At 54.7% G+C, this 17,431-nt stretch overlaps 8 protein-coding genes across 8 annotated transcripts; 3 read left to right on the forward strand and 5 right to left on the reverse strand.

Annotated features, from left to right (window-relative positions):
• Nucleotides 1–2,106: 2,106 nt before the first annotated feature.
• On the reverse strand, nt 2,107–3,323 carry BDW47DRAFT_105264 (uncharacterized protein). Its single transcript, XM_024812514.1, has one exon. It carries the CDS (start codon nt 3,163–3,165, stop codon nt 2,281–2,283), a length of 885 nt encoding a protein of 294 aa, XP_024672373.1. The 5' UTR covers nt 3,166–3,323; the 3' UTR covers nt 2,107–2,280.
• A 223-nt stretch (nt 3,324–3,546) lies between these two features.
• On the reverse strand, nt 3,547–6,722 carry BDW47DRAFT_105265 (WD40 repeat domain-containing protein). The gene is made up of 4 exons (XM_024812515.1): nt 5,918–6,722; nt 5,696–5,823; nt 5,060–5,643; nt 3,547–4,993 (listed from the first exon to the last, which is right to left on the reverse strand). Exons 1-4 carry the CDS (start codon nt 6,235–6,237, stop codon nt 4,229–4,231), a joined length of 1,797 nt encoding a protein of 598 aa, XP_024672374.1. The 5' UTR covers nt 6,238–6,722; the 3' UTR covers nt 3,547–4,228.
• Nucleotides 6,723–7,534: 812 nt separating this feature from the next.
• BDW47DRAFT_105268 (M18 family aminopeptidase) lies at nt 7,535–9,454 on the forward strand. The gene is made up of 6 exons (XM_024812516.1): nt 7,535–7,666; nt 7,735–7,796; nt 7,853–7,954; nt 8,013–8,148; nt 8,203–8,295; nt 8,350–9,454. Exons 1-6 carry the CDS (start codon nt 7,600–7,602, stop codon nt 9,372–9,374), a joined length of 1,485 nt encoding a protein of 494 aa, XP_024672375.1. The 5' UTR covers nt 7,535–7,599; the 3' UTR covers nt 9,375–9,454.
• An 83-nt stretch (nt 9,455–9,537) lies between these two features.
• On the forward strand, nt 9,538–10,991 carry BDW47DRAFT_105269 (DSC4 family protein). Its single transcript, XM_024812517.1, has 2 exons — nt 9,538–9,960; nt 10,074–10,991. The coding sequence occupies exons 1-2, from the start codon at nt 9,746–9,748 to the stop codon at nt 10,864–10,866; spliced, it is 1,008 nt and encodes a 335-aa protein (XP_024672376.1). The 5' UTR covers nt 9,538–9,745; the 3' UTR covers nt 10,867–10,991.
• A 152-nt stretch (nt 10,992–11,143) lies between these two features.
• Nucleotides 11,144–12,280, reverse strand: BDW47DRAFT_131578 (ATP-dependent Clp protease proteolytic subunit; the record flags this gene model as incomplete). Its single annotated transcript, XM_024817343.1, has 5 exons — nt 12,028–12,280; nt 11,957–11,975; nt 11,879–11,904; nt 11,654–11,795; nt 11,144–11,556 (listed from the first exon to the last, which is right to left on the reverse strand). Exons 1-5 carry the CDS (start codon nt 12,196–12,198, stop codon nt 11,144–11,146), a joined length of 771 nt encoding a protein of 256 aa, XP_024672377.1. The 5' UTR covers nt 12,199–12,280.
• A 157-nt stretch (nt 12,281–12,437) lies between these two features.
• On the forward strand, nt 12,438–13,738 carry BDW47DRAFT_105273 (uncharacterized protein). Its single transcript, XM_024812518.1, has one exon. It carries the CDS (start codon nt 12,808–12,810, stop codon nt 13,672–13,674), a length of 867 nt encoding a protein of 288 aa, XP_024672378.1. The 5' UTR covers nt 12,438–12,807; the 3' UTR covers nt 13,675–13,738.
• A 76-nt stretch (nt 13,739–13,814) lies between these two features.
• BDW47DRAFT_105275 (4-nitrophenylphosphatase) lies at nt 13,815–15,303 on the reverse strand. The gene is made up of 5 exons (XM_024812519.1): nt 15,089–15,303; nt 15,005–15,026; nt 14,841–14,909; nt 14,683–14,774; nt 13,815–14,629 (listed from the first exon to the last, which is right to left on the reverse strand). The coding sequence occupies exons 1-5, from the start codon at nt 15,185–15,187 to the stop codon at nt 13,961–13,963; spliced, it is 951 nt and encodes a 316-aa protein (XP_024672379.1). The 5' UTR covers nt 15,188–15,303; the 3' UTR covers nt 13,815–13,960.
• A 122-nt stretch (nt 15,304–15,425) lies between these two features.
• On the reverse strand, nt 15,426–17,123 carry BDW47DRAFT_105276 (replication factor C subunit 2). The gene is made up of 4 exons (XM_024812520.1): nt 16,964–17,123; nt 16,836–16,914; nt 15,978–16,784; nt 15,426–15,928 (listed from the first exon to the last, which is right to left on the reverse strand). The coding sequence occupies exons 1-4, from the start codon at nt 17,083–17,085 to the stop codon at nt 15,764–15,766; spliced, it is 1,173 nt and encodes a 390-aa protein (XP_024672380.1). The 5' UTR covers nt 17,086–17,123; the 3' UTR covers nt 15,426–15,763.
• Nucleotides 17,124–17,431: the final 308 nt, after the last annotated feature.

Here is a 17,431-nt window from a genome sequence, read left to right on the forward strand (position 1 = left end):
CATCCGCGTACTTCTTCTGCTTGGGCTTGCAGAGATCGCTGACGCGGCCCTTCACGCCGGGGAAAATCCGCTTCAGAGTCGAGATCAGTTCTTTGGCGCGAATCTCACGCTCGGTCTGCTTCTTGCCATCGTCGGCTTCGAGGAGCTTCTTCAGAACCACCTGCAGTTTTTCCTCCAGCTCTGTCCGCATCTGGGACGCGCGGAGGCGCTCGGAAGTCAGGGCGTTGAGTTCCTTCTTCTTGTGGTCGATCTCCTTGGATGTAGATTTGATCGTGCTATTGAGAGATGACTTGCGCTCGGACAGAGACTGCGTGTCGGACTCTAGCGTCTTGAGTTGCCACTCGGTACCGTCGAACTTGCCCTTCAGGCTGTTGTATGCTTCGGCCTCGGTCTTCCTCTGGCGCCGCAGATTGTCCAGGTTCAGTCGATCCGCAGACGACCGCTTGTTGACCTCTTCCTTGAGCTGATTGTAGTCTTGCTGGTCGGCCTCGCTCAACTGACGCCCTTGTTTGCTGGTAGTTTTCTGCCACTCAGCCTCCCACTGAGCCTGTGCCTTTTCGACGACCTTCAAATCCTTCTCCAGTTGCTTGGCGTTGGAAGACTGGGCGTCGCGTTCCCTGCTGATTTCTGCAATCCTGGAGGCGAATCGCTCGACTTTCTTGACGGTGATGTCGACCTTTTCGTCCACAGGGACAAGTGCATTGTTGGCCTCCTCAATGTCCTTTTCCTGTTTGAGGATGTTCCTCTCAGCCTTTGACACATCACGACCGACCCTAGCGTAGTCCTTCTTCGCGTCCTCAACATTCAGCTCATACTTCTCAACACCACGACGGTACTCCTTGAGCTCGTCCTGATATTTCTGGATATCCGCACTGGAGGCATCGATAAGACGCTGGAAGTGAAACAGCTTCCACAGGATGTGGGTAATAATAGCCTGGTCGCGCTCTTCAGCCTTGCGAGCGTAGTTATCAGCCTCACGCTTCTGCTCCTGGTACTGCTTAACCTCAAAATTGATACCGCGACGACGATTCAGCTGAGAAGTCTGCAGTTCGCTCGCCTCCTCCGCCTGAGCCTTCAACCGCTCATACTCAGCCTTATACTCCAAACTGCCCGAGATCTGCTCAATCAAGCGAGTAAGATCCCTCGGCGACTGAGACGCAATAGCCTCAACATCGCCTTGAAAGACAAGAAAGTTGCGAGCCTTGATCAAGATATTCTCCGCCTCCAGCGACTCATTATACTGCGTCGCGGTTACAATGCGATTATTGATGCGGTACTCGCTGACGCCCTGGCTCGTGATCGACCGTCGCCACTGCTGCTCCTCGCCCGCGTCGTCCTCGTACACGGCCATCACCCACGCCGAGCGCGGATCGCTTGTGCCGTTCGCTTCCTGCGATGGCTCGCCGCCATCCGTCCCGTCTTGTGTAGCGGGCTCCTCCTGCTCCTCGCCGTTCGTCTCTCCGTCGATGGCGTTCCCGTCGGCGTCGAGTTTGGCCGTGCGTAGCACGCGGCCTCGGTAGACGAGATCGCGGAGGTTGGTCGATCGCAGGTGGGATGATTTGATGCCTAGCACGAATGAGATCGCATCCATCCTAGGACGAGTCAGCGCGAACCAATTTTAAACCTCCTCATCTCTCCACATACGAGTTCGACTTCCCGGAGCCGTTGGGCCCGATGATGGACGTAAAATATGCATCTCCAAAGAGAAGAACATGATGTCCCTTGTAGGACTTGAAATCTAGTGATCGATCAAGTCAGCCATCTCGAAGGCCCGAGTGTGGAGAGGGGCAACAAAACGTACTGAAAAGCTCGAGTCTGATGAGCTTCCCCATCTCCGCGACAGTGCTGTCGCTCCCCGGCGACTGCAGTGGCAAGGACGGTGGATTAAAACGGTCGGGCCGGAATGGTGGAGATAGAACGGCGCAAGTGTGTTACGAGGGGTTTCCGCGCCATCGGGATAACTCGAGGTCGCGTCACGGGCGATTGGGACGACGCGCCGCTGGGTCACGTGTGTCCGTCCTATCAGCGCTGTCGATCCGATCTATGACTTTTTTGATTGCCCCATCACGGCCATTGAGACACGATTCAGAGTTCGCTGGTTAATGGTAGAGATGCTATGCTTCTAGAATTGATTCTATATGTACATATGATTATTCCCCTCGCTCCTGGTGGTTGGCAAAAAGATAGATCGAACTCCGGCTCCATCAGACACAAGGCACGAAGAGCAGAAAGAAACTAGACACTCAAAGATAGATATCGTACACTGCGCTCATCCGACCCCTACCTCCGAATGCTCACCGGATTCCCAATGATCAAAAAGTCCTCCGCGACGTACCCCGCAGAATCCATCCGGAACACGCCCTTCTGGCCCTCCACCTCCAGCAGGATAAAGTCCTCCTGCGTGAAAATCTGCCGCACCGCGCGAAACAGCCTCCAGAGAAGCATGCTGGATTTCTGCAGCGGGGCCTTGAAGAAGCTCACTTGTGATTTCTGGGCACCGGCCGCCAGCTCGGCATGGCGCGCGGTCTGCGCAGAGGGGGAGACGATCAGACGGCGCGAGAAGGCGATCTGGCGGGGAAGGACATCGAAGGAATACGACTTCTTAAAGGGCACCGCGCTGCGGACATTAAAGCGAAGATAGGTCTGCCCATTGACGGCAACGGCGTGAACCGACCGGATCAACCGACTCGTCTTGACGAGGAAGACCGTGCCCATGACGCTCATCATCACGCAGATACCGCCAAACAGGCCCTGCTGCCACATGGGGAGAGGCACGAGCGGATCGCGAAACACGGCGTTGGAGTTGTACACGGCGTAGGCGAAGCAGAAGGAGGCGATGCCGTAAGCTCCGAGCACGTAGCTGCGCAGCGACGGCGCGCTGAAAAGTAGAAGTGTCCCCTCCTTGGCGACCTTGCGCTCCAGCTTTCCGAAGCCCTCTGGTCGTCGTCCGGCGAATTTCAGCGTCTCTTCCGCCGATTGACTCTGCACTTTGGGTTGAGGCTTATAGGCGATTGGTTGTTGCTTGGGTTTGATCGCGGCTTTTGCCCGCGGGGCGTTGGCTGTGAAGGTTCGCCATAGCGTGGGGGATGGGTGGAGTCCGGGGAATAGTAACCCTCGTGGACATGGTTGCGCGAACGCTCGGAAAATGAATGGCCTGGCAAACATGATTGCCTCTACTGTGTACGAAGATGATCATGTTAGCCTGCAGCCCGAGGTAGACAGATGCAACATGTTTGGGGACCGCGGGGACGGACACAGAAGTGCCACACCAGTGGACATCAATTCCAAAACAGGGGGAAATGACGAGACCGGTTGGAATAGGCCATCGCACAGAGCCACTCACCTTGAGTTCGTTGACCGACGACGATATATCCCTGGACATCAAAGAGTCGGAGATCCTCCAATCTCGGCGGCAGAAAAATGTTCCTGTCCGGCCGCCTCCCCGGGCGGAGAAGAAACCGGCGATACGATCGTATACAAGATACGCACGTTGCTGGGCAAATCAAGAATTATCAACTACAATATCTTTGTGTTATTACTATGGAGTTTTATTCCGTTCCTTAGAATCATGCATGAAACGCTCTGTCAACCGGCGAATACCTTCGCAGTAATAATGCACGCCTCGAAAAACCAGTAACAGCAGAAGGTGCCCAGTGTAAAATGTCATCTCATCGTCAATTTGAAACCCTCGAGAGTGCAAAGCCCATACCATGCAAGTGAAACTGGGATGAAAAGACCCTGACGGCAATCAAAGGCCAGCCACCTATCCATCCAGGTGGGCAACGCCACGTTCGGGGGCCACCAGAGGGAACACCATGAGCGCCGTCGCTGTTATTCATTGTAAAGGGATATAAGACTGGAAAAAACGACAAGGCACGAATGCGAAACATCAAAAGACAACATGAAGCAAGTAAAACGAAGAAGCAAGGGCCCAAGGTACATGCGATGAAAATGTGACCAGATGAAAGATGGGAAACAAAGATAGTTAAGCACCTGACAGTCGCCCGGATTATGCTGTAAACCCACAAAATGCAGAGATGCCAACCTAGACCTTTAGACCCTCCCCCAGACCGTCCAAGGATATACCGTGGGTCGCAGTAACGCCGAAATCCAGGAACGCCATATTCTAATGCTTGTGGGAAGTTCTTAGTAGGAAAATAAAGAAAAGAAAGAAAAGTAAAGCGTCGAGGTCGCGACTCCCGAAGCCATGCGAATCGTTATAGGAGCATCATCGGATGGTGCCCCATTCCGCTAGTTTGCTCCCTTCGCGCCCGTGTTCTCGACCAGGCCGTTTGTTGAAGATCTTCCAGAAACGTAAGGTTTCATCGCCAGCACCCGTGACGACGGTCTGGCCGTCGGGGCTCATGGCCAGGTACAGCACGCGGAACGTATGACCGGTTAACGACACAATTTGCTCCATGCGCGGATACTTCCAGATGACGATCTGGTTCTGACTGTAACCATGGGTGCTGATGATCTCGTCGGAGTTCTTGGACCACGCCAGGTTACACACTTGGCTGCCAGTGTCCACTTCTTTGATCAGGGAGCCGGTGGACGTGTTCCAGAACTTGATCGTTCGATCAGCGGTACCGCCACCGGAGGCGAGCAGATGGTGCTGATGGGGGGACCAGGCGATGGCCTTGACGGCGGCGGTATGATCGGAGAAGCGATAGAGTGGGGTTTCGTTCAGCTTGTCCCACACCAGAAGCTTGTTGTCGTTTCCCCCCGAGGCCAACTGGCCATCCTCCGTGTTCCATCGAAGCCCGCACACCTCCTGCTTGTGACCGGATAACCGGCGCAGATACTGATCGGGGGAGCGGACATCACGGTGAAAGATCAGACGATCGCGAGACCCGGAAGTGAGGATGTGGTCGTTCCAGGCCAGAGCGCCCACGCGATTGGTATGCCCGATCATGGTTCGAAGGCGACGACAATATTCGGCATCCCAGATCTGGACCAGTCCTTTGCCGGTGCCGATGGCAAGATGCGTACCCTAGAAATGCCGCGAGTTAGTCTCGGATACGCCGCAGACTATGGACCCGGGGATGGAGAAGCCTACTCGTTGAATCCAGTTCACACTGGTGACTGTGTCATCCTTCAGCTCGCACAATTTTGTGACCCTGCCGGTCTGCGAATTCCACATGTATACGGAGTTCCCCAAGCCAACGCCAAGCACGTTACTACTGCCCCAGTCGACCAGATTCAGGTAGAAATCGTCCTGAAGGTCTGGCGCGTCGAGAACCTTGTAGGGAACCTTGTTGACATAGCGTGGTTGTTTGCGAGGGGTCTCCAGGATGCGCTGGCTGTCATACCGAATGGGAGACAAACTGTAAAGCTCCGACCGGACGTTCAGATTAGGGCCATGCTGGCTTCGAGGTGTTTTGGAGGGGGTTGGTTGTCCCGACCCCCGCGGGGATGCGTAGTTGAAGAGATTCTTGTGGGGTGTTGAAGGGGTGATATTGGCTGGGGGTAAGTTGGAGACAACGTGGGAGGGTGGGGTATGTGAACGAGTCTTCTCGTTGATGCCGCCGGTTAGACCCAGCACGGGATCTGGGGACAATGAATCTAAATCGGCCTGTGGCACGCTGTTTCCGAACAGCTCGCTCCGTAAGACTCGCGAGTATGTCCTGTTCGCTTCCTCCGCTAGAGATGGGATGTTAGCGACTGGAAGACATCAATCCTTGGCGACACTCACTCTTTTGGAACTGGAGCTCCGAGTGTGGCGCTCGTCTCTTGGATTTCGACGGCGTTGACGGACACCCATCCTCATGAAGGAGACTATACGTGGCTTGGAGATCCTGTCCGTCCCGATTTGGTATAAACCTGGAGCGCAGCAGTTAGCAATAGTCCCGCAAGGGCAAGCCACCGTTGCTGCCGCCGGAACTCCTCGACAGCACATATAATTTCCACCACTCACCTATCACCATAGACCCTCTGTCTTTTCCGACTCGGGCTTGTCCCGGGGGTCCTTTCGCGCGGACGTCCAGCGTCTTCGTAGTCCTTCAATGCCTTGGCAAGCGCATCCGGGTCGATGGGCTCGGAACTATTTCGACTCTTCTGGCGTCCCCCGGTTGAACCGGGGAAGAACAGGGTCTTTTTGGCAGGCATGCTGGGAGGCGTCTTCGAGCCGGGCGGGGAGGCAAGATTTAAGGCATTGGCCGGGTTGTTCGACGGTTTGGCCCCTCTTGTCGCGCGGCGAGCCGCCGACGCCTCCGCACTCCGGGTTTTGTCGCTCATGACTTTCCTTTATATCGGCTGTCGGGGATTCTGAATGCGAGCGGGAATCAAAATAAGCGAGGCGAATCTGATCGTATGCGACAAGTTTCTAGGGCGCAATCGCAGGACGGTCCAGATGAGCGCGAGACCGGTCGTAAGATATGTAGTAGATAAATAGCGGGTAATCCGATTTCCTCCCAATCCAGCCACACCCGGTGTCCTCTGTCCCTTGTTCTTCTTTTCCTTGGTGGTATATCTCTCGGGGGATGGCGAGGTCACCAGTGACAACACGAGCCTTTCTCTCCGCTCGGAGTGATCACCAAATGGACGGGCGGGCAGGCGGTCGAAGGAATGACGGGGAGGGATGAAGATAAGTCAACAGTGTCTCTCACCAGACCCAGGGTTGAGTTTCAGAAATCCTGCAAATTGTGGAGGTCATTTGAGAGGGACCTGACCACGGTCTGGTGAGGGAGAAAAGGGTTGAAATGGCGGACAGGGAACCAAGGGTTGACGATGGCCGTTTCTTTGGGGGTGGATTTGGGAGCGTCGGAAGGGGAAATCCCTCTAGTCACGCGTCGGGAGCGCTAGACCTATTTGGGAGTATAGAGTGGTTGGTAAGGCCTCAAGGCAGGAACCTGTTGCTATGCAATACACTCTTCATCTCTTATTCAATACCAATACCAGGTAATATTTTCCATTTCCTGTCTGACCAACGTGCCTGATCATCATTCCAGCACGGAGCCTCTATCTTATCATCTGGTCATACTAATCCTGCCCATCCATCTGAGTGATCATCCCGGGTGATTGATCCATCCATGTGGTGGCTGAGATCAGGAGAATAGATAGATACCAAGGCATGAGAGGAGTATTTTTCACCTGGGATTATCCTAGACCAGATCAGGAGCGTTTTACGATCTACAATAATACCTAACAACAATAATACAAACAACAACACCAAGGAACAAAAGGTGTTGTTTTTGGTTGTTTTGATATGTATAATTACATAAGCAAGACGCGACGGTCCATTCCACGCGCGCACAAGAACGCGACCAGCAAGTAAGGGACTGGCCGATTACTGAATCCCTTTGTGTGTCTTATTCTGCAACAGACCCTATCGTCCTTGTCAGTCTCATGCTTCTTTGTTCCTATCTCTGCGTCGGACATGTCTAATAATGCTCGTAGTCCTGTAAGAAGGTAGGTAGGTAATATCGTACCCTGAGACAAAAGATACGAGGGGTCACTGGCTGTAGTAGTAGAAACCACGCCAAGACCGCCCGGACCAGCTCCCGATGATCTCATGTCAACTTCCTCAACTCCACTTGGCTTCCCCTCATTTCACCAGCAACTGCTGTCTAGATCCCACGGGTTAGTCTATCGGATATCATGACTTCCAAGGTCGCAAAGAATCTGGCTCAGGACTTTCTGTCCTTTGTCAATGCCTCTCCCACCCGTAATTCCCCCTCCCAGCTTCCGTCCATTTCCCCGCAGTAATGTCTGTCTAACTCAGAGTGCGTCCAGCCTTCCATGCGGTTCAATCCGCCAAAGATCTTCTGATAAAGGCTGGGTTTCAGGAACTCAAAGTAAATCCAGCATATCCCGGCACACGTGCGTCCCACATGTTGAACAATTCGTCTAGGAGAAAGATTCTTGGGCATCCACCTGCCGACCGGGTGGGAAGTACTACTTGACCCGGAACAGCTCCACGATTGTGGCCTTTGCCGTAGGGAAGAAATGGCAGGTAATCGCTCCATATTTATTGTACTGGACTCGTCGAGTAATACTGATGACTTGGATAGCCGGGAAACTCCATCTCCATGGTCGGTGCCCACACCGATTCGCCCGTCTTGAGGGTCAAGCCCGTGAGCAACAAGCGCGGGGAAGGCTATATCCAAGTGGGGGTGGAAACCTACGGCGGCGGGCTCTGGCACACATGTATGTCCCCCTCCTCTTGCTCTCTCGCATGTATCCTTTAACTGATGATTCTAGGGTTCGACCGTGACCTAGGTGTCGCTGGTCGGGCAATGGTCCGAGCGGCAGACGGCTCTATCGTGCAGAAACTGATCAAGGTCGATCGCCCGAGTATGTTTTGCCGATCATTTCCATCGACATCAACCATCTAACAAATCCTCCCAGTTCTCCGGATCCCTACTTTGGCCATCCACCTAGATCGCCAAGAGAACTTTGCCTTTAACAAGGAAACGCAGCTGTTCCCCATCGCCGGTCTCGTGGCTGCTGAGCTCAACCGCACTGGAGAATCGAAGAATGGCGGCGAGAAGGAGGCCTCCAAGGGCGACGAACAAGCAGAGTTCTCGCCACTCAAAGCCATCACGGAGCGTCACCATACCTACTTTGTCGAACTCCTGGCCGCCGAAGCCGGCGTGAAGCCCGCTGACATCGTGGATTTTGAGATGATCCTCTTCGACACGCAAAAGTCCTGCCTCGGTGGTTTGCTGGAAGAGTTCATCTTTTCCCCCCGTCTGGACAACCTGAACAGCTCGTTCTGTGCCACCATCGGATTGATTGACTCCGTGGCGGAGTCCTCTTCCTTGGACGATGAGCCGGCCATCCGACTCGTGGCGCTGTTTGACCACGAGGAGATCGGCAGTTGCACCGCGCAGGGGGCCGACTCCAACATGCTTCCGGCCATCATCCGCCGTCTGTCTGTTCTGCCTTCGTCGGCTTCCGGGAATGCCGATCTCTCGACTGCCTATGAGCAGACGCTCTCGACCTCCTTCCTTCTCTCCGCCGATATGGCCCATGGCGTCCATCCGAACTACAGCGGGAAGTACGAGGCCGACCATCGGCCGGAACTCAACAAAGGCCCGGTGATCAAGATCAACGCCAACGCACGCTACGCGACGAACTCTCCGGGCATTGTACTCCTGCAGGAGGTTGCCCAGAAGGCCGCCGAGAATGACCGCCCGGGGGTGCCCCTGCAACTCTTTGTGGTCCGCAACGACTCCAGCTGCGGAAGCACCATCGGTCCCATGCTGTCCGCCGCCCTGGGTACGCGGACCTTGGATCTGGGGAACCCACAGCTGAGCATGCACAGCATCCGCGAGACGGGAGGCACTGATGATGTGGAGCATTCGATCCGACTGTTTGCCAGCTTCTTCAAGCATTACTCGGCCACCTCAAAGACGATTTTCGTGGATTGAACATGTGAAATCATTCTAGATATTTAGTATCCACTATTTTCCAGGTAGAATATGATTCACAAGTACATATATCATCTCCCAATCATCCTTATCGTTGCCTAAGAAATGAAGCACGGAGATGCGGAGTAAATCGCGACCGTTCAGGCTAGTCGGATCGGGCCGAGGAAAGTCCGTACCACCTGACGGCCTGCCTGGGCGACCAGGCTCACCTCCTATCGTTATCGAGATCTCCCTCTCCAACAACCCATCTTTCCCCTCACTACCCTTTCCTCTCGCCTTTGACCGCACCACCCACCTCCTCCGACACCTCCCGCCATATTTCTCCCTCGCTCGTCCTTTTCCAGTCACCATTCATGTCCTCATGACCCTCTATGAACACTCCAGATGCCTATCGAGATGCAGAATACATCGCTGACGTATCCGGCACGTCCTATGGCAGCGATGTGGGCCAGCCAGCCCAGCAATCGGGCCAGGGCGAGCGCTTGAAAAAAGTGCAGTCGGCGGCTAAGGTCCTCTTCATTGATCGGCTCCTTCGCGATCTCGACATCTTGGTCTACTGCGAATTATCAGCGCTCTATTACTTGGAGTGAGTAGCGTCATTCCATATTGTGGCGGCTGACGAAGACGAGACCTCTTCCCGCGGGGTAGACTCTTGGAAGTTGGAGTTACGATGATGGCTAACAATGGCCCTGTTGTCAGTTGCTCGATCATCGTCTTTGCCGTTCGCGCCATCGTACAGTTCATCTTCTTCACCCCAAAAGCACCCCCGTTCGACCCCACGCGGAATCAGCCGTTCATCGGAGCCATTTTCGCCAGCAATTTCTTTTGCATGGCCTACCACAAGTTCCTTAGCCACCCCGAAGCCGACGAGACGACCCGTGGGTACTTGCACGGCGGACTCCTGATCGACTTTATCGGACAAAAAGCGCCAGTGTCGCTGGTACGACTACTGTCGCTGGACGTGCTAGTCCTTCTTCTCGATTTGATCATGCTGGGCCTGATCGTCGAGCGCGTGAAGACCATCGATGCCACCGCGGCGAATTCCGCGGCATCAGAACCCATAGAAACCTCACCCGACCCACAAGACCACGACTCCGAAGAACGGGGCGTCCTCCGCACCGGCCCGCTGTCTCCCTCCGCATCACCGCAGCAACCTCCCACCACCGAGGACATAGAGCTCGACGAGCTGCGTCCACGGAACAGTACACCACACAGCGACTCGAGCACAGACGAGCAGTTAGAGCGCACGGAGCTTTTAGCCGAGCCGGCAGGTGGGAAGCACACCCACCCCTTAGACGTGTTTTCCTCTGGCGAGGCCGTCGTCATGAATATGGGCTTGTTGGATATCATCCGCGACCAGTGGCGGTACAGCCCTGCAGCGATGCGACGGCCGTCGCCGTATGTGCCGTCGGATCAGACGGCGACTTTTCTGCGCGAGCGATTTGGGCTCCAGGTTGGGCCTGACGGGCGTGTCCAGCGGATTGGGTCGTAGGATTCTTTGGACCATGATATCCAGGTTATGTTATGTTATGGTATGGTTATGGTTTACGCACTGGGTGGGCTGTTGTAGTCTGTACATATGTCAATAGCTTATCCCATCACCGCATCTCTTTCACGCATCCTCTATCCAAACCCTACACGAGAAACTCAAATAGACATAATAAGTAATGACAATAAACCGTGCTATGATAAAAAGAGCCCGAAAACCCGCAGAAACCTCATTGAAAACACCCTCCACTTCCCCACCGAACACATCCAACCCAATCTACTCACTCATCCCCCTTTCCACCCACATTCCCATCCCCCTTCCCCCTCCGATCAAGCACCTCATCCACAATCCCCATCTCCAGCGCCTCGTTGGCACCCATGAAATAATCCCTCTCCATCAACTTTTCAATCTCCTCCAGCGACATCTCCTTCTTGCCCGTGAGGTGGCGCTTATAAATCATATTGAGCTGCTCGCGCACGCGCAGGATCTCCTTCGCGTGGATGGCGATGTCGCTCGCTTGCCCGAAGTACCCGCCCGACGGCTGGTGCATCATGATGGATGAGTGCGGTAGGCAGAAGCGCTTGCCGGGGTGGCCGCCGCAGAGGAGGAGGGAGCCCATGCTTGCTGCTTGGCCGACGCAGATTGTGCTGACTGGGGAGGCGATGTAGGTCATTGTGTCGTAGATTGCGAGGCCTGTTTTTTTGGGTAAGGTTAGTTTGGGGTGGGGAGCAGGTGGTAGTAGGGAAGGGAGGGAACGGCCAGGGGAAGGGTAGGGAAAGGTAGGACGAACCGGCTGTGACGGAGCCGCCGGGCGAGTTGATGTATAGGTGGATGGGCTTCTGGGGATTGTCGGCTTCGAGGAAGAGGAGTTGCGCGACGATCGAGGCGGACATGCTCTCTTCTACTTCGCCGTTGAGGCAGATGATGCGTTCCTAAGGAGATTAGCTTGGTTCTCTAGCCATAGTCGTCTCTCTCTCTATACGTCTCTCTGTGATAGAAGATAAAGGGTACACACCTTCAGCAGTCGGGAGAAAATGTCATCTAGACAGGTTGGTGAGCCATTGCAACTACCTAGGTAGTTCGTCTCACGTACATGTGTGCCAGCCACCTCCCTGTATCCATTCGTTAGTCAAAGTTATACATTGTCCGGTCCAAAACACATACCACAGTCTCCGTCACAAACGGCGTAGGCGTCCATCCCCGCGGCGGGGCCCCTCTCGTGGACAGTGCAGGGACCGAGCTGGTGAAGCTCCGCGCCAGGGCCGGAAGTGCGATGGAGCTGGACGGACGGGCGACCGCTCGGCCTAGTTGCTGCAACGACCGGGCTGGATTCATGATTGGGATATAGAATGTATGAAACGAGCGAACAGGGTATATTTCATGCAATAAACAGACGAAGCGGTACGCGGGAAGTGAGAGAATGGAGGAAAGATAGAGAGAGCGAGATCGGTCAAGCATCGGACCGAACGATTATCAGATTCGCCGATCCGGTTAGCGCAGTCTATTTTCTCCATGTAACGCAGCTTCATCTTTACTTCTTCCTCACGTCACTCCATTGCAGACACCATGGTCTGTCTACACAACCGTCTCTCCTACGCCAGCTGGCGTCTGAGGGTCTTCCGCCAGTTATTCGACCTGCACCGCGTCTCGCGCCCACTCTCAACCTCCACCCAGCGCCCCAGCGCGCAAGACCGCTCGACCGACACCACCACCACAACCACAACTACAACTTCCAACACACCACAACAACCCAACCAAACCCAATCCACCCCTCACGATGTCAATCGCAAATCCCCCCGACCCTCGCAACTCCTCCCTCAGTCCCCCCTCCTTACACACCCGCGCCTCCCCAAAACCAAACCCCACAAACGCACCGCAACCCCCGAAGACAAAGACCCCCTCCGCCTCAACCCCTGGGCCCAAGCCCTCGCCTCCCCAGTCCGCATGTGCAACCTAACAAACGCACGTCTCCCGCGCACCCTCTTCACAGAATGGGGCATCATCCGCCGAGCAAGCGACACCGAACCAGACCCACCCCTACACATCCTCCCCACAGGCCTCCTCAAAGACGACCTCGCCGCGTCGCGAGAGCAGCACCAAACCCTCTTATCCTCAGAACAACTCGAACAATCAACCCCACCTACCACCACCAGAAACAACCCACCCCAACAGCCACTCATCTTCCGCCTAACCGAGCGCCTCCCTGTTCTAACCAGCCTGACGCAGGCGCTCGACAGCGGTCCCGAATCCGACCGTCGGAGATCCAATCTGGCGCGCATCCTGCCCAACCGCTGGAAGCACCCGCACGGTCCGTTGACGAGTCGTGCTGCGGCTATGCTGTCTTGGCGGGATGACATGCCTGAGTTTATGGTCGGGCGGATGAGGGCGCAGGCTGCGCGTGCGCTTCAGAAAGCGAGTCGGACGTATAAGAAGGTGGATCGGGGCCGCGACGGCGTTTGGCGGACGTTGCAGCTGGATGCGCGTTCTAAATCGGCGCTGGAGACTGCGCTGAAGGACCTGCCGGCTGTGGAGCGTATGGAGTGCGGTGCGGTGCTGATTATGGGTGGTCAGACTACTGCCCCCCCGGAAGTGGAGAAGTCTACCCTGCCAGATGCGGTGCACCTGCAGCAAACTCAGTCTCGGGTTCCAGTTTTTGATCTGTCGGTGCTGCTGTCAGAGGCAGAGCTGGAAGAGCTGAGACGCTCTGACGCGCGGTTCCAGAGCCCAGCGCTGTTTTTCAGACCCGCTGACAAGACGACTATGGACACGCTGTTGACTCTGTGGAAGCTCAAGGGCTTTCTTCGGGCGTAGTGCTGATATAGCTTATTTATCCAGTATATGCATATACAAATACCATCAGTGATGTGGAGTGAAATCGATAATGCGCTGGCTCTACACAGTATCTTACAATGTTGGTCGTGATTGTCGAAACCATCGTGCATGCATCCAGAGACAAATTGTATATATCAAATTGTACTCTATGGACCCGCCTATATCTTTATTTCCATCATAATTCATAGCCACCCCACATAAACCCTTCTGCCGTCACCCAGCAAGTCTCATGTAGAACCAAAGCGCAAGAAGCCTCTCTCTCAAGTTAATGCGACCCCAAAAGATCAGCCAACTTATCCACATAAGCGCGCGGCCGCACATCCCCATCCACAAACTCCTCCTTACTACTAACACCGGTCAAAACACCCAGCGTCCCCCCCAGCTTCCCCTCCAAACCAAACCGAATATCCGTATTCGCACGATCCCCCACCATACAAGCCCGCGCACGATCAAAGCGAAACTTCCCCTCAATAGCATCCATCATCGCCTGATTCGGCTTCCCCAGCGAGACCGGCTCGCGCCCAAGCATCATAATCAGCGGTGCACTCATGGACCCCGCGCCGGGGAAGAAGGTGCCCGCGGAAGGCAGGGTGGAGTCGATATTCGTCGCGAGGAAGACGGCGCCGCGGCGGACGTAGTGGAATGCGAGAGAGAGCTTGAGGTAGTTGATGTGGAAATCGAGGCCGACGAGCACGACGCCGACTTCGGGGTCGATCAGGGAGGAGTCCCCTGCGGCGATGCGCTTGTAGTCTTCGGGGGTGACGTCGCGCCGGAGGGACGGGTCTGTGCCGCCGATGAAGGGGACGTTTTCGGAGCGGAGTTCTTGCTCGATGCCTGTTTCGCCGATGACGAAGACTTTGCGTTTGTTGGGCGGGAGGGAGAGGATGCGTGAGATGTAGATTGAGGCGCTGTAGGAGGAGGAGAAGATTTCTTCCTGGTTGGGGTTAGGATTGTTTGGGAGGGGCGGGGAATGGGGATAGAACGCACGGCTGAGCTTGGAATCCCCAATGAATCAAACTTCTTCTTGTAGTCGGTGCGCGACTTGGTGCTGTTGTTCGTGACGAAGACGACTTGTTTACCTGCGGTGTCGTTGGTTGTTAGGTTGGGTTCGTTCGCCAGCGGATTCCACCGATCTGGTCACGCACCTTGACTTCTTAACAACTCCAGTGTTTCGTTCGTTCCGGGGAAACAATGGTCGCCAGACCAAAGGACGCCTAAGCCAACTTTAGCAATCTCATCTTTTATTGAACTGTGTTGTGTTCCTGATTATCGTCGCCGCGGAGGCATGCGGGGCAGAAGGGGGTCGCACCATCGCAATCAAACAGGAAGACCTATGATACTTTATTAGAGCAATATCCTTCAATAATCCAACAGCAAGAAAAGCTATACGTACATCGAATTTGTCGAGGAAAGATCGAATTGCGGCGCCGTCGCCAGTCAAATAGTGGGGTTGAATGGCGGGGTTCGCCTTGGTATCAATCGCCTGGGTCATGGTTTGTTCACTTCAATTCAATTTGTAGAAACTACAGAATAATGAAATCGCATGAACAAATTAGAAAAGAGTGAAAGAAGATGCGTGAGCTAAGAAGGAGTATAAATGAAGGACAAGCGAGTCCGGAGAAGATCGCGCCGTCGCCGTCGGTCAGCTTACATACGTCAGATGCGACGAACCGCACGTGGCGCTGGGTCAGGTACGCCCGTCCTGCAGTATACGTAAGGAACACGACAATGCTTGGTCAGATAATTGATTACGGCAACTAGCCACATATAATAGCTAGGATATTTTTGTTGGCCTCGTTAAACTTCATACGGTCGTAACTCTCGGCCCTGACTCGCTCCAGCCAGAACCGATGGGCTTCCACGGTGACATGCGGACATGGTTACCTCGTGATAGATAGGCCGAAGGGAAGACGTAGATTCTTCCTGTGGACCCTATCGCCATCCAACATGCTCAAACCATTCACGCGAGCCCCTACCCTTAATGAGGGTCGGCGTCCAGGAAGAATCGTCGAGAAGCGGATCATAGGGAATGGAAGCGGTCATGATGCCTCCGACTATAATCCCACGTTTATGACTCCCCAAGAATACCAGAGATCTTGACAGCCACGTCCAAAATTGAAAGGTGCTCGTCCGCACCATCCGACAACCGCTTGTCCATCTCCGAGAACACCATGACGATCTTGTTCTTCTGGTTATCTGGAATCGCGTCGTTGTAGACAACCCGTCGATACAGCTGCAAACCGTCAGCACTGCGCTATGTAAGTCCCGGGGAATGGCCATACCTGCAAAAGCAGCTGCGTAGCACTCCACCCATCGGCCACAACATCCGTGACCACCTTAGCCACGGCTTCGTAAGAAGACCCAAACTTGGTGGGCTGCATAGCCTGGACCAACCGATCCAGCACATCCTCCGGGATGACGCCGGCAATCTCCTCAATCATCCGGACCGTTACTTGTCGCGAGCTCGCATCGGTCATCTCCGCATCTTCATCCCCATCCTTCTTGCCGCCCAGCGAGCCTGCATTGACCAACCGGCCAGCGCTCTGCATATACGTGATCGCCCGTCGCAGATCACCCTCACTGCAGTCGATCAGCTTGGCAATGACACCATCCTCCAAGTTAAGGTTCTCCAGCTTCGCAATATGCTCCAGCCGGTCGCTGGCAGCAGTGTTGTCCAGGGACTTGAAGCGGAACTTGCTGCATCGACTAGCAAGCGGCTCAATGATGCGCGTGACATAGTTGCACACCAGGCAGAAACGGGTGATGCGGCTGTACTGTTCCATTGTGCGACGGAGAGCAGACTGGGCATCCTGCGTCATGCTGTCGGCCTCGTCCAAGATGATGATCTTGAACGGGGGGCACGGGTACTGCTCGAAGTATTCTTTGCCCACCCCGGTCGGGTGGCTCAATTGCGTCCGCGCGAAGCCCTTGACCTTTTCGCGAACGATGCCAATTCCTCGCTCGTCAGAAGCGTTCAACTCGAGGATACGGGAGCGGTAGAGGGCCGGGCCAAAGAGGGATTTCGCGAGGGCGAGGATCGTGGACGTTTTTCCTGTACCGGGAGGGCCATAGAAGAGCATGTGAGGGAGCTATTGCGGTTAGCAGCCAAACGGAAGGGAAAAGAGGCCGGCACTGCGTACGTTGGAGGCTTGCAATGTTCGTTGGAGAACCCTCGTGGTGTGGTCTTGGGCGGCGACATCGCCGAGCGTTTTGGGTCGACTGTACAAAATCAATGGCGTGTCAACAGTCTGAACATGGGGACACATACTATTTCTCTACCCATGGCTGGTACTGCGTTTGCTCCTCTTTGCCATCTGTCGGCTTCTGCTTGGAGCCGCCCGCTGCGACCGCTGCAGCGCGGGCTTTATTGTTGAAGAAAGTGGCAGCCATGATGAGCTGGCGGATTTGATTTGAAAAAGAGGGTAGAATAGCAGGAATTGGTTCAATATCGCAGTGAAGGAAGCGTATCGGAGATGATGATGCGCCGTGTCGAGACGCGTCTACACGTGACACGCGATGGATGCCAAGACTTCTTAATCGCCGATTATGCATTAGTCACGGCTCTTTGTGCAGACATAAGTATCTATCCACAGCCAGGTTTCTTTGTATAGCCCTCATCGTCAATCACTACTTGCATTGGAGCTGATATCCATCTGGACATTCTCACACTTTATTTCTAGGATTGGGCTTGTATCTATCTATCCAATGTTTAAGACCAATATGATGCTTATCCTGC

This window comes from Aspergillus candidus, assembly GCF_002847045.1.
Source record: "Aspergillus candidus strain CBS 102.13 unplaced genomic scaffold BDW47scaffold_20, whole genome shotgun sequence".
Lineage (NCBI taxonomy): Eukaryota > Fungi > Ascomycota > Eurotiomycetes > Eurotiales > Aspergillaceae > Aspergillus > Aspergillus candidus.

Coding starts and splice junctions, on each gene's coding strand:
- BDW47DRAFT_105264 (XM_024812514.1), bottom strand. CDS start 3,165: ATGTTTGCCAGGCCATTCATTTTCCGAGCGTTCGCGCAACCATGTCCA.
- BDW47DRAFT_105265 (XM_024812515.1), bottom strand. CDS start 6,237: ATGAGCGACAAAACCCGGAGTGCGGAGGCGTCGGCGGCTCGCCGCGCG. Junction 5,824..5,917: donor CAGAGGGTCTATGGTGATAG/GTGAGTGGTGGA, acceptor GCTGCGCTCCAG/GTTTATACCAAATCGGGACG. Junction 4,994..5,059: donor GTGTGAACTGGATTCAACGA/GTAGGCTTCTCC, acceptor CGGCATTTCTAG/GGTACGCATCTTGCCATCGG.
- BDW47DRAFT_105268 (XM_024812516.1), top strand. CDS start 7,600: ATGACTTCCAAGGTCGCAAAGAATCTGGCTCAGGACTTTCTGTCCTTT. Junction 7,797..7,852: donor CTGGGTTTCAGGAACTCAAA/GTAAATCCAGCA, acceptor CAATTCGTCTAG/GAGAAAGATTCTTGGGCATC. Junction 7,955..8,012: donor CCGTAGGGAAGAAATGGCAG/GTAATCGCTCCA, acceptor TGACTTGGATAG/CCGGGAAACTCCATCTCCAT.
- BDW47DRAFT_105269 (XM_024812517.1), top strand. CDS start 9,746: ATGAACACTCCAGATGCCTATCGAGATGCAGAATACATCGCTGACGTA. Junction 9,961..10,073: donor TCAGCGCTCTATTACTTGGA/GTGAGTAGCGTC, acceptor CCCTGTTGTCAG/TTGCTCGATCATCGTCTTTG.
- BDW47DRAFT_105273 (XM_024812518.1), top strand. CDS start 12,808: ATGTGCAACCTAACAAACGCACGTCTCCCGCGCACCCTCTTCACAGAA.
- BDW47DRAFT_105275 (XM_024812519.1), bottom strand. CDS start 15,187: ATGACCCAGGCGATTGATACCAAGGCGAACCCCGCCATTCAACCCCAC. Junction 15,027..15,088: donor CTTTCCTCGACAAATTCGAT/GTACGTATAGCT, acceptor AAAGTATCATAG/GTCTTCCTGTTTGATTGCGA. Junction 14,910..15,004: donor CTTCCTGTTTGATTGCGATG/GTGCGACCCCCT, acceptor AAGTTGGCTTAG/GCGTCCTTTGGTCTGGCGAC.
- BDW47DRAFT_105276 (XM_024812520.1), bottom strand. CDS start 17,085: ATGGCTGCCACTTTCTTCAACAATAAAGCCCGCGCTGCAGCGGTCGCA. Junction 16,785..16,835: donor GAACATTGCAAGCCTCCAAC/GTACGCAGTGCC, acceptor TAACCGCAATAG/CTCCCTCACATGCTCTTCTA. Junction 15,929..15,977: donor CTACGCAGCTGCTTTTGCAG/GTATGGCCATTC, acceptor GACGGTTTGCAG/CTGTATCGACGGGTTGTCTA.